Genomic DNA, 18,143 nt, shown 5'->3' on the forward strand with positions numbered 1-18,143 from the left:
TCATAACAAAAGAAATGAAGCACAAAAGCAGAGGAATTATATTGAGTGCATCGAAAACATTTTGCCATACTTAGAATATTGTGTCCTGAGATAACACTGCAATCAAATTACTGGGGTAGAAATCCAGAGAGTTAAGTTTAAATCTCGTGCAGTTATGGAAGTTAAAGTTCAAAGAACATTTATTATCAAAGTATATATACTAGATACAACCTTGAGATTCTTCTCCTTACAAGCAGCCACAAAACAAAGACAGTCAATAAAACCCATAAAAAGACCATCAAACACCCAATGCACAGAAAAAAAAGTGCAGACAATAAAAGTAAGCAAATGACATTCAGAAATGAAGTTCACAAAAGTGAGTCCACAGCCACAAAGCCAGTCATCAATGCATTCCAGGTTATTATATTGAGTTAGTAACCTGGAATTAAAGACAATTAGTCATAATTAGAAATGAGCATGAAACAAAACTACTGGGATATCATAAAAAGTTTGAATACTCTGCAGTTCATATTCTCTGTATTATTTGTTTATTTTTTTAATAATTTGCTGGATTTGTCCTCTTTTGCACATTGGATTTTCTTTAGTCTTGTGTGTGTGTGTGTGTGTGTGTGTGTGTGTGTGTGTGTGTGTGTGTATATTCTATGTTTTTTTTGTTTAGTGGGTGCCTGCATGAAGATGAATATCAAAGTCATTGTGATAGTTATACAGTACTTTGATAATAAATTTGCTTTGAACAGCAGAAGCTGCTGAAAAAATATCTGAATGTCAAGCTACACCTATAGAGAAAGGAAAACAATGAGTTAACATTAAAGTGAAGTGATCTTAAATCAAAGATTAGCTAGAAAACCCTGGCACAAACAGTGAAGTTTTATTGAGGTTAGTCAATATTGAATCTCAAAGTTCCTTAAGCATACAATGGGTTCCACTGGAAAAGAGTAGGAGGTCGAGAAGAGAATGGAGGATTAAAGTGGCAGACGGCTGGAAGGTCAGGGTCACCACTGTGTCTGCAATGTAGAGAAGGCCACATTATAAGCACTGATGGCCATTGACTAAGTTAGTAGTTGAAGTGAATTGCTGCTTTATGACTTTCCAGAAGTGACTGAGATAACCCAGATATATGAATTACATGGACCTTGTCACTGCATAAGAAATACATCATTTTAAATGAGATAATTAGCTTCAACTGTATGACAGATAGATTCTTTCTTTGTATCACGATGGAGTTTTGCAATGAATCTCATTGATTGTTTCTTTTTCTCTCAGGCTCAGACTGGCCTCGGAACTTCTGTGCCTCAGTGTGCAGCTTCATCCACAAGGCCTAAATTCCAGGCTGCCAACAAGTCGGTAAAGCCGGAACAGGTCATGGAGGAACCAGTTTTACAAGAAACCCTGGCCCCCATCATTTCTCACAGCAGAGCTGGTTCATGCCCAACAGGAACTGAGGAGAAGGTTCAGACGGTACACAAAAAAACCGGCTCCTGGGATTCTTGTTATCGTTGCACCCCTCCATCTCCCCTGCACAGCTCTGCTGTGGAAGAATGTCCAATATCATCACAAACTCATTCAATGTGCTTCAATAGGTAACAAGATTTCTGAGAGATGGTAATGAAAAGAAGGGGAGTAATTTTATTAATGCCAAGGGAAGTAGGACTATTAAATTCCACCAATCCCCTCTGACAGATATGTTCCCACTCACTATCGGAAGGTGAGGTCTTTCTGTGGCAAAATTAGTTTTGAGATTAACTGTTGTATTTTATGATGTCAGAATATTGGCAGAGTGGAAGTGAGGGAATCTGTTTAGCTCATCTTTATAGAAAAAAGATTTTATTCCCCATTACAACATGCAGCTGGCTCACGATTAACTCCACAATGTTATCTTGACATGAATAACTACATAAGTACACATCCCTGTCCCATTGGAAAAATAAATGCCATGCCTAGAATGTGAAAATGGACTAAAATTAAGTCATCCACTGGGACATAAAAAGGTCATTTCCCTCTCCTCTCGTCCTTTACCAACTTTTGTCATTTATCACATTAACCATGTAGCCTTATGATTGGAAACATAATATTTTGCTATGAGATTCAAGTAAGCTCCGCCCTGTAGTCTGTACTGAATCATTTAATAGACAGGTAGAGTTGCACACTAAGTTGAAACTGCAGGAACCTATTACAGTCGTGATTACGAAGGCCACCGGATGAGTAAATTATGCAAGTTTATGTGTGTTGAAGGAGATGACATCTGTTTCCTGTGAAGAGGAAGTCAGGATTAATCAATTTTCACTTAAACCGTTGTACTGCACCTTAAGTTGGAATGGCTCCTGAGGTCGTGAACTTACTCAGAAGAATTTTGTTTTTGGAATAGTTCCTTCCCCTCTGCCATCATGAACTCTACCTCGTTATTGCTTATTACTTTGCGCTATTTATTTATTTATTATGTCTGTGCACTGTGGTGCTACTGCAAAACAACACATTTCACATCATAAGAGTCAATGATAATAAAATAATTCTAGCTCTCATGTCAATTACCTTAAATCTATAATGCCCTTGTTACCATGCCAATTCCTCCTTAAAAGCCTTCAAGGCTTTAAACACCATTATTAAATTTCCCTGTAATTTCTCTTTAGCAGTCTTCTTACCTGTCAAGCCAACCTCAACATGTGCATGTACAACACAAGAAATTCTGCAGATGCTGGAAATCCAGAGTAAAACACACACACACACACACACACGTACACACAAAGTTCTGGAGGAACTCAACAGGTAAGGCAGCATCTTTGGAAAGGAATGAACAATCGACGTTTCAGTCTGAGATCCTTCATCAAGACTTCCTCAGCCCAAAATGTCAACTATTACTCCTTTCCATAGATGCTGCCTGACCTGCTGAGTTCCTCCAGCATTTTGTGTGTGTTAATCTGCATCTACAATATCTTTAAAAATATTTGATTTAGTTCATACTCTCCTTGTTTTCCAACCAAGATGAATCATTTCACACATCTGTGTTTAATTTCGTCAACCTTCTGTCTGCCTATTTAAACAGTCTTTATCTAAATTTCCTGAAACCTGTTACTATTCTACACACTGTTTACTGCACTTCTGATAAGCTCATCATTATCACATTTATCCTTCCTGTGTGCAAAAGCTGGCTCTCTGAACATAATGTCTTCACTTCAGAACATGGTATATCAGTCATAAAGTGCCTTGGCACATTCTGAGTTCATGAACAAGTCTATATAAATGCAAGTCTTGTATTACGTTTAGTAAGAACGTTATATAAGAAATATGAACAATTCTAAGCCTTTATGGCCAATTGAGCCTGTTCAAGCATGAAATAAATCACAAGTAATCTTTGATTTCAACTTTTCCTATCGTAATATGAAACTCTTTTATTCCTTTAGCATCCAAAAAACCTATTCAATATATTCAAACACAGAAAATCTAGTTTTCTTTTGAGGTGAGGATTCCAAAAATTCATAACTTGCTGAATTTACTTTAGAAGCTAACATAATGCTTCTTTTAATTTCTTGCTGTACCTGTATGTGTTTCATGAATAATTTCCAATATATCTCTGAATCTTCACAGGTGACTCTCTTCTAAAATAAAAGCCTCCAAAGATAACAATTACAGAACTAGGCTCCAGGTGTTCTTAACCCTGTTCCTCCATTTCATGAGAATATGGCTGGTCTAAATGTAACATTAATTACGTATTAAATGGAAATCTTTTACCCCCTTGCATTGTGGGAATCTGTCTACCTCTGCCTTAAAAATACCCACTATGCTTCTGCCACACTTTGAGGAAGGGTATTGCACAAACTCACAACCCTTTGGGAATGAAAAATTCACTTCCTCTCTGTCTTATTGTTAAGCATTCACCCCATTTCTAAAATCTTGGACATTCACTCTCTCAAGATCCCTTGGGATCTTATGTTTCAATAATTCAAACCTTATTCTTTTAAACTCCAGCAGATACAAGTCTCTCCTCACCAAATTATCCTCATACAAACTGCCTTTCTGAAATTTAGGGCATGTTTTCCAAAATGCTTCTCTCACATTAATATATTTCTTTAATTAAGGATAACATCCCTACTTTTATATTCAATTCCATTAGCAATAAGCAATAAAATCCTTTTAGCTGATGGGTAGAAGTACTACGTTAAAACCTGCTGCAAAATGTGCACTAGGACAAGCAGTTTGCAGTCTTTCACTATTTAGAAATGGGCTTCTTTGTTATTTTTCCTATCAACTTTCATATTATAGTCTAATTTTTTGGCTGCTACCTTACCCTATCTATATCCAGATATAGCCTCCTTGTGTCTTCTCCATGACATACAGTACAACCTTTCTTTACGGCATGAACAAATGTAGCAACCACATCTCTGGTACCTTCATCCAAGTCATTAATATAAGACCATAAGACATAGGAGCAGCATTTAACCATGCAGCCTATCAAGTCTGCTCCACCATTCAATCATGGCTGTTTTATTTTTCCTCTCAAGCCTGTACTTGTACCTTCTCCCCATAACCTTTGATGCCTTTACCAATCAAGAACCTATCAACCTTCACTTTAATATACCAAATGACTTGACCTCCACAGCCATCTGTGGCAATGAATTCCACAGATTCACCACCCTCTGGCTAAAGAAATTCCTCCTCATCTCTGTTCTAAAGGGACAGTTTTCTATTCTGAGGCTGTGCCCTCTGGTTGTAGACCCTTCCACCATAGAAAACATCCTCTCCCCATCCACTTCATCTGAGCCTTTCACTATTCAGTATGTTTCAATAAGTTCCCCCCTCATTCATCTAAACTCCAGTGATTATAAGCTCAGAGACATCGCACACTCCTCATACACTAATTCTTTCATTTCTGGGTTTATTCTTGTAAGCTTCTTCTGGACCTCTCTAATGGCAGTACATCCTTTCTTAAATATGGTGCCCAAAACAACTTAATATCGATCGTTGATCAGCAGTGCATCATTGGTTATATCTTGCCAAATAGAGGATGATCCATTTATGCTTCCTCCCTGATTCTATCTTCTACCCATGCTAATGTGTTACCCTGTATAATCATAAATACAAGAGATTCAGTAGATGCTGGAAATCCAGAGCAACACACACAAAATAATGGAGGAACTCATCAGGTCAAACAACATCTATGGAGAGGATTGCACAGTTGATGTTTTGGGCCGAGACCCTTCGTTAAGACTGGTGAAGGGTCTGGACTTCCTATATCATGAGCTTTCATTTTTTTACAATAACTTTTGGTTTGGCACTTTATCAAATGCCTTCTGGAAACCTACATACAGTACAGTCATCGGTTGCCTTTCACCCACTTTACTTCTATGCCCTTTTCTATTCTTTAAACAAAGTGAATAATTTCACATTATCCTGCATTATAGTGCAACTTTCATTTTCTGGCCCATTTATTTAATCTATTGATTATGTTTGCAGAATTTTTATGATCCCCTCTCTCATAGCTTGCTTTTCCACATTGCTTTATTTCATCAGTGAGTTTAGAGATATCACCTAGATATGTCAAACTTTGTTTCTTCATGAATGTCACTCAATGAATATTGAAGCCTAACTACTGATTCTCTCTGTAAGCAGCTACCTAAATGAGTTTCCACCTTAAACAAAAACTGCATAGTACTTATTTTGTTTTCCCTTATAATTAATTTCAAGAGGTCCACATGAAGAAAGGAGGGGAATATAAAAAGGAAGACTCAGGCAGACTTTTTGGAGGTGGGATCGTCGACTCAGACCATGAGAGGTCTGCGTCGGGCATTTTCGTGCCTTACAAGGCGCAGATTGGAAGTCTGTGTGGGGCACCACTCCTCGCACAGACACTAGAGCAATGTGTGATTAAGTGCCTTGCTCAAGGACACAAGCACACTGCCACAGCTGAGGCTCGAACTAGTAACCTTCAGATCACTAGACAAACGCCTTAACCACTTGGCCACGTGCCCAACACCACATCTAAAGCTCAGTAAAACTGTGTGGTGGTCAGACTAGTCAGCTGCTTGAGAAGGGAAAGGGGTTCCTTTGTGACAGAACAAAGTTTAGAGTCAGCTACATATCTGCTGCCTTCTTCTCACCACCCCTTTGCTTCTTCTTCCCACAGATGCCGAGCCGTCCTTTCTTATCCAGCGCAAGAGGAGGTGGAGCTCAGTTTGGAGCAGGGTGACATTGTCCTAGTGCACAGAAAGCGTCAGGACGGCTGGTTCCAAGGGACATGCACGGAGAGTGGGAAGACAGGCCTTTTCCCAGGAAGCTTTGTAGAAAGTTTAAAGTGAGGTTGAAATTAGAAAATTGGTCGGAATTGAAAGGAGGTGGAATCATCCCAATAAGGCAGTTTGGCCTAAACACTGTGTACGGTTATGCTGCCAATATGAGTCTTCACACACAATGCACTTAAACACATGTAGCAATCTACAGGCACTGGGAAGGATCATAATTAATTATTCTCCAACTGTGCACATGACACCTTGCATAGCAGTAGTATCTGGAGCCAATTTCACCCACGTTACCTCCCAAAAAGATAACAGCCCTCTTTCAGTCACAACATCAGAACTCCCTTTTTTGCCTCCCCCCCCCCCAAGGTTCATGCACTGTTGAGTGCAGATGTGTTCAACTAAATATCTTTGGAGAGTGCATACTAATCCAATCAGATGGTCAATCTGTATATAGCAGATCAAAAACTGGCCTTAACAGTATAATAACCCTCTTCGTTAGGCTGAATTTGGAAGTCATTCAGTAAGTGTTAGATAGGTAATACCTGTTATGACAGTCGTTTGTTCCTTGATAAATTAAGATGATGTGTTTATATTGAGCACTTATGGGAGGATGTGTGTAATAGCAGTGGTTATTGAAGGGAATGGTATCTCTAACATGGTTTGTGGAAAAGATATATTCTAGCTATAATAGATATCATTTTTAATGATTATTTGTAGTCATTTGGCCATTTTTCTTTTGCACTAGTCTTACTCCATTCTATAAAAAAATGACTTTCTAGTCCAAACCAAAATGAACTAAAGGTGAGACATTATTTAGCAAAAGTCATAAGGCTTAATTGTACTAAATTTTAAAAGATAACCTGTCTGGATATATTTAACCCGGGAAAGAATTTATCCATTTTCATAACTTCTCGAAGAAGGTGAAGGACGGCCAATCATCAGAAAAGTCCTGTCAGAATGCAAGTTCTTGAGATAGGTGCTTCTGAATACTAAATTTGTGAGAGGAAAAGGAAGTACATTCTATCACAGGTTTGATTTCTACCTTGCAGATGAGGAGCATTCAAGATGAGGATTTGAATGCAAGTAATCAAGGCAGATAGTGTTTAACATTTAATGATCAGCAAATAAGACTTCCTTTCATTGACAAATTAAAGTCAGAACAAACAGCAAAACAGTTCAGACATTGTAGATTTCCATTTCAAATTAATTGGATAAAGGTCTGATGACAATAAGATTGAGGTTGTGAGGTAATTAGAGATTGAAGATGTTTGAAAGGTCTTCATTTCTGCGGTGCAAGCTGCAACCAGTAAAGTGATTGGTTAGGTATGAAAGAGGAGAAAAGGAGTTTTCCTTAGAAAGAATTGCAAGTATTTTCAGTACAGAAAAAGTTGTTTGGGCCAACGGGTTCATGTCAGTTCCACACAGACCACTTCCTACCCCACTAAATCTCTCTCACACGCATTTGTCAAACTTATTATGTGTTTATTTCGTCTCTGCTATTCCTGCTAGTGGTGAATTTGGTATTTCAGCTATTTCCCAGTTTGCCTGGCATTCCTCAGTGATTATATTAGTGACTCAATTTATAATCATTAGTTCTGTTCTCTTTCACGTAGAAATGGGTTCTACACCTACCTAACCAAACTCTCAAATCTTCAAAACCTTGATCAGGCTACCCCTTTTTTCTGTAGAACCACATTATTTCTTGCTGGTTATTAAATCTTTTCACACCTTCTGCAAAATCTGAATACTTTCTGAAATTCGGTGATTAGAACCATTTAGTGCTTCAAGTAACATTCAAAACTAGTTTATCCTAATTTCTATAGCTTTCATTTCCATCCCTTTGGACATTAACCTCAATGCTCTGTTTTGCTTTTCTTCTAAAGGGTTTATTAACCTACATGCTACTTCTAGTGATATGTATATCTGTCCCCTTAAATTCCTGTTTCTTCACCCATTCCTTGTTGAAGCACCCATTTAAGCTTGTCAAATTTAGTTACTTATATCCTTTGAGTATCTTGGTGCATTTTAGTACATTGGAAATGCTAGGTAAATGTAAACTATCAGAATTTTCATTTACTTTGGAGCAAGGGGAAATTTTTAGTGACCTGCACAAGATTACATGGGTCAGATAGATGCAGAACGAACATAATAGAATAAAACATTTTCTTGTTAAACTTTGATGAAAATTGTGAGAGATACAACAGGAGATCCTAGGATACTATTAACTGTTCTTTTCCCAACAATTGAAGGAAAAATTACCCTCAGTACCTGGAAGAAATGGGTTTAACCAACTCATCTTCCTTCATTCTGTGCTTTCTAACTGGTATCACAAAATGTTTCAGTAAAGGTTGGGTTGGAACATAGGGAGAATTAATTTTAATTATTAGATCATCTGTATATTTTTGCCCATCTGTACAGTTTGTCAGTATTATTTGTAAAATGGCTGGGTAAACGTTCTGATCAAAGTTGAGATTGAAGTCTGGGACTTTTCCGCTGTATGAATAACTACTTTCTTATTAGCACTCAATCTGCTCCTCTAAAGGAAGTGGCTGTATTTTTCTATGAATATTTACTGCCCTCTCAAAGAGGCTTTCAAGTACAATATAATGGTAATTTTTTCTTTCTCTTTAAAAAGACCTCAAGTAGGCACAGTGTGCTTGAACAAAAGAAACATTGAACCAATTTGAAGTTAAGAGAAGGCCTTAATTGAATAAAAGGAGGGCACTGCAGGACATAAAAACTGGGCTCTTTGACAGATATTATTAGGAATGTGTGACTTCTGTGTACAAAACAAAGAAGAATGCTTTAGAAACAGCAAGTAAATCTTGTTCATTGCTGTTTCTTCTAATGGAGAGCCTGAGAGCACAGCTGCAGTAGTCGCATGGAAGCCTAAGGGCTGCCCAGGAGTGGGCATACAGTCTTTGTTGAGATTACTTGGCTGAGCTTTTCAGCTGTAACCGGCACCCTGTTGCAACAGCTTACTTGCTTCAGTGGTGATCTCAAAGTAAGACCAAGGAAGGAATATGGAACAGCATTGAAAACAGGGGCCAGGGGCAAGGCTGTGTTGGGTAAGGTAGTGGGTGATGTGGCACAGCAATACCTTCAGGATATAAGTGAACTCTTGAAAGTCTGCAAGGAGGATTTCGGATTTCTGATTTTTGATTAGATGTGCTGGTGAGAAAGGAATCTTGAGAGGATGCCAGACCTAGCTGCTATTCAGCACTTTTTTAATTCAGTTTATCAATGGTGACCTAAAACCTTTGGTGGAGATCTGAAGACATGGCTGAAATGCTATGGCTCTCCCATGTTAGCTCCTGGTTTTCCCATTTTATGTCTGCAAAACAGAGGGAATGAAGGTTAAATTACCAGACTAGTAATCAATGAGATATGGGTTAGAAGCACGAGTTCAAACCTTACCATGGTAGTCAAAGAATTTAAATTGGTAATTTGGTTTATTATTGTCACATGTACTGAGGTACAGTGAAAAACTTGTCTTACATACCATCCATACAGGTTCTTACAATGAGATCTGCAGAATTTCTCAAATTTATTACAATGGTGCAATTCAGTCAATTTAAATAACGTGGATTTTTCTTAAAACATGAAAAGGCTCATCTGAGTAACAGTGACCATGAAGCTACATGATTATTGTTCACTAATTCCTTTCTGTGAAGGAAATTTGTACTTTTTTTCCTGTCTTCCGGTGTGCATGCACGAGTCACAATGCAAAGCTTGCAAATTGATATTGGCAAGGTACTGAACCATGCACAGACCGTCTCATAGCAGTGAGCTGACCAAAACTTATTGAATGGTCTGCCTTTAGCTACTATCTTTGGTCTCAGGCACTGTATAATAGGCCCAATTCACAAGCTTGACCAACTGAGATAAATATGGAAGTGGTTGGTCCATTTCTCCTCTGTCTCCACAGCAATTGCTCTGTCATTCTAATGCCCATGCTGCTTATAAATACTGCAAAAGCTCAAGTCCTTTTTGATCCAATTTAATTTGCAGTGCTCAATCATCAACTATTGGGTTTTGATCTCAGCAGATACAAAGGCTGGTTGTCTCTTCTCCAACACCGAGGTAGTAAAGTCAATGGTAAATCAACTCAAGTCAGAAACTCAGCACACAATTGGCAACAAACCTTTGAATGAATGATCAATAGAGAAATAATTATAAATTTCTAACACTTCCAACATCCAAAAATTAGTTTGACTTAATAATCAGTTCAGTGAAATTTGACTGGAAAATACATATGTTCATTAATTATACAGTACTGTGCAAAAGCCTTGCTCTCTTTCACTCTTTGTCTTATATGCCAAAGACATTTTGCACAACTACTGTATTTATCAAACATTTAATTATCTTTGGCCATTTCTTTCCAGAGCAGAGATGTAATTGTTGCAAGTGTGAGGGGATAAATCATTAGACTTTAACTGAACTGACATGAGCCTTGGATTTAATTGGTCAGAACATAAAAGTTAACTTCAATTTTCAGGAAATATATATTTACAATTACATCTCTGCTTGGAAGGATGTTCATTGGAAGACTATTGTAATTAAGGTGCATGTTACACTAAGCAGAAATTCTGATCTCCTGGTTAGTGAAAAAAAAATTACTGAACCTTTAAACTCTGTATACCATCCATATATCCGTAGCTTGTAATAATGAGGTTCAACACACATTATGTCTGATCAAATTACTGGGGTATATTTGCAGCCTTTGTGTTAATTACTTACCTTTTTTTAAATCAGCAAGTATTTCAAGGTCTGGCTTTTCAATATTTTGGTGATTCTTATTCCTTAACAATTGGACACTTTTGTTAGTCTAGCTGGAATCTCTATAGTCAGTTCTACGCAATCCTTTTGAAAACCATTTAAGTTTCTAATGACTGGTATAAACAAGCACAAGCCATGTGGAATAGCTACATTTAATCCTGAGTAATCCATATCAGTTAGAAACTCATTTAAAAACACCTAGGGAGGTAACTGTGGGATGCATAGCACAAATAGCAATTCAGTGTTGGTGTACTGACTATCAATGTGGAGTCTAATGCTCACCTGTTAAACTCATGCTGCCGGTAGGTTCTGGGTTTGAATACCACTCCGAAGCTTGACCTCTTTATTTACCATGAACTCCAGTGAAATGCCGAGTAAATGCTGCATTGAAACAATTTTGTCTGCCTGAGCATGTCAACGTTGATCAATATATATTCCATAGCACAATGTGAAAGGGACTAGGAAAGCCTTCATTTAAAACGAGCAAAGCAATAGTCATTGGATATTCATCTCATTACTGTTTAGGATAAATTGATATGTTTGTTCCTCTAGTATTCCACCTTCCAAATTTACTGGAGGTGATAAAGCACTATAGCAATGCATGAATTTGTTTAATTTTGATCGGCTCCTGATCTGGGCCACATTGACCACAGAGGTGCACGTATCTGTGCAGTGGTGGTTGTTGAATCAGTGATAACAGTTAGGCCTGGAGTATTGCTAATGTCCTCCAATGAAAACCAGCAGCTGTTTCAGTACACTAATAGAGATGAATAAATACTGATGAAATATAACTACAATACTCTAAAATTGGAGTGGAAGAAACTGCACAAAATACCCATGAAGAAAAATGTTTTAAAAATTTACTGAGATGGCACTCCTGAATATAGAACAATTAAAACATCATAAGACAGCAAATCATCTTAAGGATTACAAATCTGAGTTGAATCATTAAAGATATGTTAGCACAATGCATCAATCTCGCTGTACTTCTGGTGTCACTGTGTACTAGATGTAATGTTCCTTATGCCATTCCCATTTGTTATGTAACAGTGTATTGTCCGTATGTTTAAAATGTAAGACAATCTTTATGTGTTACTTGGTTCGCCTTGAGTGTAGAAGCATGCAGGGTCAGGTGCACAATGGAAGCACTGCACAATATGAACCCTTTAAGGGTATGGCTGTTGTACGAGAATGTGGTACTTTTTCAGATATTTATGATGTGGATTTTTTTTTTGTAATGTGTTAAAAGGAGAAATGGAAGGAGACGGTAATGAAACAGGGTTGCATTGTGCAGAATAAAAAAAAAATTCTTCCTGAAACATGACTAGATGCAAAGTATTTGGAGTAAATTTATTATCAAAGTACATATATGGCACTATAGATAATGCTGAGATTCATTTTCTTGTAGTCATTTACAGTAAATAGAGAAAACACAATAGAATCAATGAGAGTCCACACCCAACTGGACAGACACACGGCCAGTGTGCAAGAAGCTACAAACTGTGCGAACACAAAAGGAAAGAAGAAATAATAATAATAATAATAATAATTTAGAAATTGAGAAATGTCTACGGAACAGAGTGATACAGGCGCTGCCTGGGGATCGTCACAGCGTGCTTGCAGCTAGTGTTGGGCATGACAGTAAACGAACCACTAGTGGTGCACTACTGAATAGGTGGACAGGCTCCAGGAAACCAGAAAAAGATACTGCCATCTTTCAAAGTAGCCCAATCAAACCACAGGCTGCACCTATAAGACCATAAGATATAGGAGCAGAAGTAGGCCATTTGGTCCATTGAGTCTCCTGTGCCATTCAATCATGGCTGATCCAATTCTTCTAGTCATCCCAACTCCCCTGCCTTTTCCCCGTACCCTTTGATGCCCTGGCTAATCAAGAACCCATCTATCTCTGCCTAAATGCACCCAATGACTTGGCCTCCACAGCCGCTCGTGGCAACAAATTCCACAGATTTACCACCCTCTGACTAAGGTAATTTCTCCACATCTCTGTTCTAAATGGACATCCTTCAATCCTGAAGCCATGCCCCCGTGTCCTAGACTCCCCTACCATGGGAAATAACTTTGCCATATCTAATCTCTTCAGGCCTTTTAACATTCGGAATGTTTCTATGAGATTCCCGCCCCCCCCCAATCTCCTGAACTCCAGGGAATACAGCCCAAGAGGTGCCAGAAGCTCCTCATACGGTAACCCTTTCATTCCTGGAATCATTCTCATGGATCTTTTCTGAACCCCCTCCTCTGCAATGTCAGTATATTCTTTCTAAAATAAGGAGCCCAGAACTGTACACAATACTGCTGCAGGTGTTTCTAAAGGGAGCAGTCTACTTACAGCGGAAGCCACTCCGCACCTGGAATGGTCAGTAGAAGTAAGCACATTCATTGTGTGTGTATATTACTAAGTAACAGAACTTGAGACTGATATGACAGAATACTGGGACAAACTTCATCAACAGCTTATAGCTCCGTGCAAGTAAATGCATAATCAGCAGCGGATCAATGTAGAGTGATAGTAAAAAATTACAATCCCTATAGACATGTTAAACCAAATAAAACATAAAGTTGAACTAGAAGTAAACCAACCTAAAGACAACAAAACTACAGAAGAAAATAATGAAGATGCAACTACCAAAGCACTGATGAAAATACAAGAATTCCATCTGAATTCCATTGACAATCAGAAGTTAACGGAAACAACACAGATCCAGAGCCTACACAGAATGCTGATGACGAAGCTGAGCTTACAGACATTATTTATACCACACTAACAGACTGTATGGGCATTAAGCCAACAAAAATACCCTACATACCAAAACAAAGTACGCCATCAAAATTTGCAAAAATCACTAATACTCTCAACAATATTATGTTACCACAACATTTAGGAAAACTTGAAACACCTGAAGAAATACACACAATAACATACTGTGCAGCATTAACAGCAGTGCAGTACAATGGCTCCAAAATAGAGCCACTCATAATAATCACTGAAAACTGAGTAATGAAACAAGAACACCAAAATGGCAGAAGAGATTATAAAATAAAATTGAAATATTAAGAGCAGAAATAGTCTGCCTAATGGACTATAAAAAGGATAACCTAAGAGAGAAAGTTAAGAGAAAAGCTAAGGAAATATAAGGTCCATACAAGATATGATCAGCCTAACAAAAGCACTGTAGAGTTTATAGATAAACCAAAACAAAAGCTTAGTGCATACAAAGCCATACTAAATAGATACTTGAAATGCACCAGATGAAGAAAACAGAATTATTGGCTCAGAAAAAATGAAAAAAGTTTATATAGGACTTCAAAACTAAATTTGACGCACTAAAATGTCACCAACCCCAGCACAGAATTACCATCAAACACAGAGATAATGAACTTTTGGTCTAATACCTGGTCAAACAGGGAGATGCACAAGCAAGAAGCTAGCTGAATTAGGGAGGGAAAGAACGCATACACACATTTGAAGAATTCAAATACCTTAAAGTTACAATGCCGAAAAAGGTTATAAAATATACCCACAACTGGATAAGTACTGGAAATGATAATATTCATAATTATTGGTAGAAAAAGTTTTCTTGTCTTCACCTGTACATATTAATGCATAGCAATACTTTCTTAAAAATCCTGAAAAAGTGCCTGAACTTTTGACAGAAGGTAAAACATATCTTTTACCTAAAGGGGAAATCTCAAAAGATCCATTAAAATATTGTCCTGTTACTTATTTACAAACTACATATAAAATTGTAACATCATGTATCTCGCGACTAATCACCACTCATGTAGATAATACACTTGTGGAAGAGCAGAAAGGGTGCCACAAGGGTATGAAAGGATGTAAAAAACTGATAATAGATTCTGTAATTCTAAATCAAGCCTGGCGGAAAAGCAGAGATCTTTCATGTTGCTATATTGATTACCAAAAGGCTTTTTACACTGTCCCAAACATGGTTAATGTGAGTTATATATATATATATATATATATATATATATATATATATTTATATTATATATAAGACGTCCTGGTCATCCACTGCGCCTAATCCCATCTCCAGCCGTCTCGACTCGGTCTTGCCACTGGATCCAGATGGGAATTGGGAAGAGAGAGTGATGCTGACGCTGCGCATCTCTCCCTCACTCAAATCCAAATCACACGCTAGTCTCGACACCATCAATAATGGTGTTGAGGTCCTCATCGACGTAAGATGGACGAACAACAGCAACAAACTACACCCAATACTTGTGAATTCCTGCAACATCTGATGTAACATTGGCGTACTGTAATCACCCTATTAACAATTAAAAAAGAACAACCGCCGTTATCAAAATAAACCAAGGCATTTTCCAAGGCAAGTCCACTATGGTTCTGTCTACCTTTAAACCTGCTCTCTAATTTACTGAATGGGAGGAAAACTGGGGACCAAATCAGAAACAATAAAATGAGCTATACCTTAAACACACCTTTTATACATAGATGATTTGAAATTATACGCTTGCATTTACCCTTTCTATACCTTAATAATTTTGTATACCTCTATCATATCTCCCTTCAATCTTCAACGTTCTTCAGAATACAGTCATAACCTATTCAATCTTTCCTTATAATTCAGGTTCTCCAGACCAGCCAACATCCCTGTAAATTTTGTCTGTACACTTTGAATTTTGTTTTCATCTTTCCTGTAGGTAGATGAGCAAAACTGCACACAATACTCCAAATTAGGCCTCACGAACATCTTGTACAACTTCAACATACCAGCCCATCTTCTGTACTCATTACATTGACTTAAAAAGGCAAAAGCTTTCTTCATGACTGTATCTACCTGTGACTCCACTTTCAATGAATGATGGACCAGTATTTCCAAATCCATTTGCTCTACCACACTCCTCAGTGCCCTACTGTTCACTATGTAAGACCTACCCTGGTTGGTCCTACTGAAGTGCAAAACCTTCTACGTGTCTGCATTAAATTCCATCTGCCATTTCTCAGCTGATGCAGATCCCTCTTTAAGCCATGATGTCCACTACAACCCCAATCTTGGTGTCATCCGCAAATTTGCTGATGCAGTTAACCACATTATCATCCAGGTTATTGATACAGATGACAAACAACAAAGGACTCAACGCTGATCCCTGCGGCACACTAGTCACAGGCCTCCAGTCAGAGAGGCAAATCTGTACTACCACCCTCTGGTTTCCACCACAAAGCCAAGATCTAATCCAATTTATTAACTTACTGCCTCCTCATCCCAAATACCAAGCAACTGAACTTTCTTAACCAGCCTCCCATGCGGGACCTTGTCAAATGCCTTGCTAAAGTCCACGTAGACAACATCCACCACCTTGCCTTCATCCACCTTCCTGGTAACTTCCTCAAAAAGTTTCATAAGATTGGTTAGACTTGTGCTACCACGCACGAAGGCATGCTGACTTTCTTTTATCTGTCCATGTATATCCAAATACTTATATATCTAATCCCTTAGAATACTTTCCAATAACTTTCCCACAAATGACGTCAAACTCACCGGCCTATATTTCCTGGTTTATATCTGAGGAAACACCTTGTCAGGCCCTGGGGATTTATCCACCATAATTTGCCTCCATCTGTAATCTATACACAGTCCATGAAGTTGATGTCACTTCGCCTCACTTCTATAGACTCTGTTACCAGACAGTTTGATGAAAATCTGCGGAATATTAGTCATTGAATTACATTACCAAAGAGGCTATTTAGTCCATTGTGCTGATGTCAGCTCTTAGATAAGATGTAAAGTTTAATCTCACCCATCTATTTCCCTATAACTAAGTATTTTATCACAAGTTTTATATCATTATTCCTTTGACTATTTCCAACAACCTTACAGACAATGCAAACCAGATCACAACAAGTTCCATAAAAAGTGTTTCCTCTCATTGCCACTGGTTGTTTTGCTAATCATCCTAAATCTGTGTCCTCTGGTTATGGATCTATTTTACAATGAAAACATTTTCTCCCCCCTTGAGGACAGGGACCTTTTCTCCCCACTTTACAACTTTTATTGTGTCAGGGGTCTGAGAACTGTCTGTCTCTGCGTGTTTAATTTCAGAGTCATGGATAAAAATTTGGCATAAGGTAACTACAGATCAGAAAATGGATTCAGCACGTTATTTCATCACTCCAGGGAAATATTTACTCCACCCAAAAAATGACAATCATTTGATCCAGGATCTTTTCCCTTCTGTGTTATATCCAAACTACATTATTTCCTAATCAGTTCTAAAATTGATACCTTAAGGTTGTTATAGTTTAGGTGGTAGTGTGGATAATGCTCTCAATGGCATGCATCCCAAATAGCCTCTGATAACCAAGTCTGACTCCTGGCCTTCACGAACAAGAAAAAAATCTGCAGATGCTGGAAATCCAAATAACATACACAAAATGCTGGAGGAACTCAGCAGGCCAGGCAGCATCTATGGAAGAGGCTACCGTTGACGTCTTGGCCCGAAATGTCAACTGTACTCTTTTCCATAGATGCTGCCTGGCCTACTGAGTTCCTCCAGCATTTTGTGTGTGTTTCCTGGCCTTCACATGTGGCTTAGCTATTAAGCCTGGTGGAACTGTTTTTACTGAGAGAAGGGGAAAAAGGTGGGTTAGAGGTGCCATAAAACTAGCTGCTTTTGGCAAATGGAGGCTTGTCTGATGTGATTGGCAGCTCATCTGTAAGGAAAACTCTGGTCTCAGAACTCCGCTGCCTGGTGGCTATACCCACTCATTGGGAAGGCATGGGAGGTAAATCCCAAGGAAAAGTCCAGAGTGGAGTCCCTAAGACAGTCCTACAATGATTTCAACACTGACTAGTGCATACTGAATCTGTCTCTGCCATTCCTTATCAGCTCTACAGAGAAGGGGAGGCTGCTACATGGACAACAGCTTCCTTTCCATAATGTACTGCCCTGGCATGCGTAACACAGACAACGGGGATGCAACATCCATGGTCGACCCCAAAAAACAAGATGCCCTCAATTTCTAAAATTACCTTTTGCTAGTTTGAACCTCTCTTTATTTTTCCTTCCCTGCTTCACACCAAATCCTTGCAAACCCTCAACAACCTTGAGTAACAGTGTAAGGTTACCTGA

General features: G+C 38.3%; 1 protein-coding gene across 4 annotated transcripts in view; it reads left to right on the forward strand.

The window, feature by feature from the left end:
- Positions 1-12,284, forward strand: part of LOC134349193 (E3 ubiquitin-protein ligase SH3RF2-like) — a 97,501-nt gene extending 85,217 nt beyond the window's left edge. The window contains exons 10-11 of one of the 4 annotated variants that reach the window (XR_010018608.1): positions 1,264-1,458; positions 6,119-6,252. Coding sequence is in view for 3 of the 4 variants with exons in the window: in XM_063053157.1 (XP_062909227.1) it covers positions 1,264-1,580; positions 6,119-6,290 (489 nt within the window). In the remaining variant the exon portion in view is untranslated. Of the gene's footprint in view, positions 1-1,263; positions 1,581-6,118 lie in introns of those variants that run through there. The other 3 variants (XM_063053157.1, XM_063053158.1, XM_063053159.1) reach the window with 3 other exon arrangements.
- Positions 12,285-18,143: the final 5,859 nt, after the last annotated feature.

Source organism: Mobula hypostoma, chromosome 7 (genome assembly GCF_963921235.1).
Source record: "Mobula hypostoma chromosome 7, sMobHyp1.1, whole genome shotgun sequence".
NCBI classification, from domain to species: Eukaryota; Metazoa; Chordata; class Chondrichthyes; order Myliobatiformes; family Myliobatidae; genus Mobula; species Mobula hypostoma.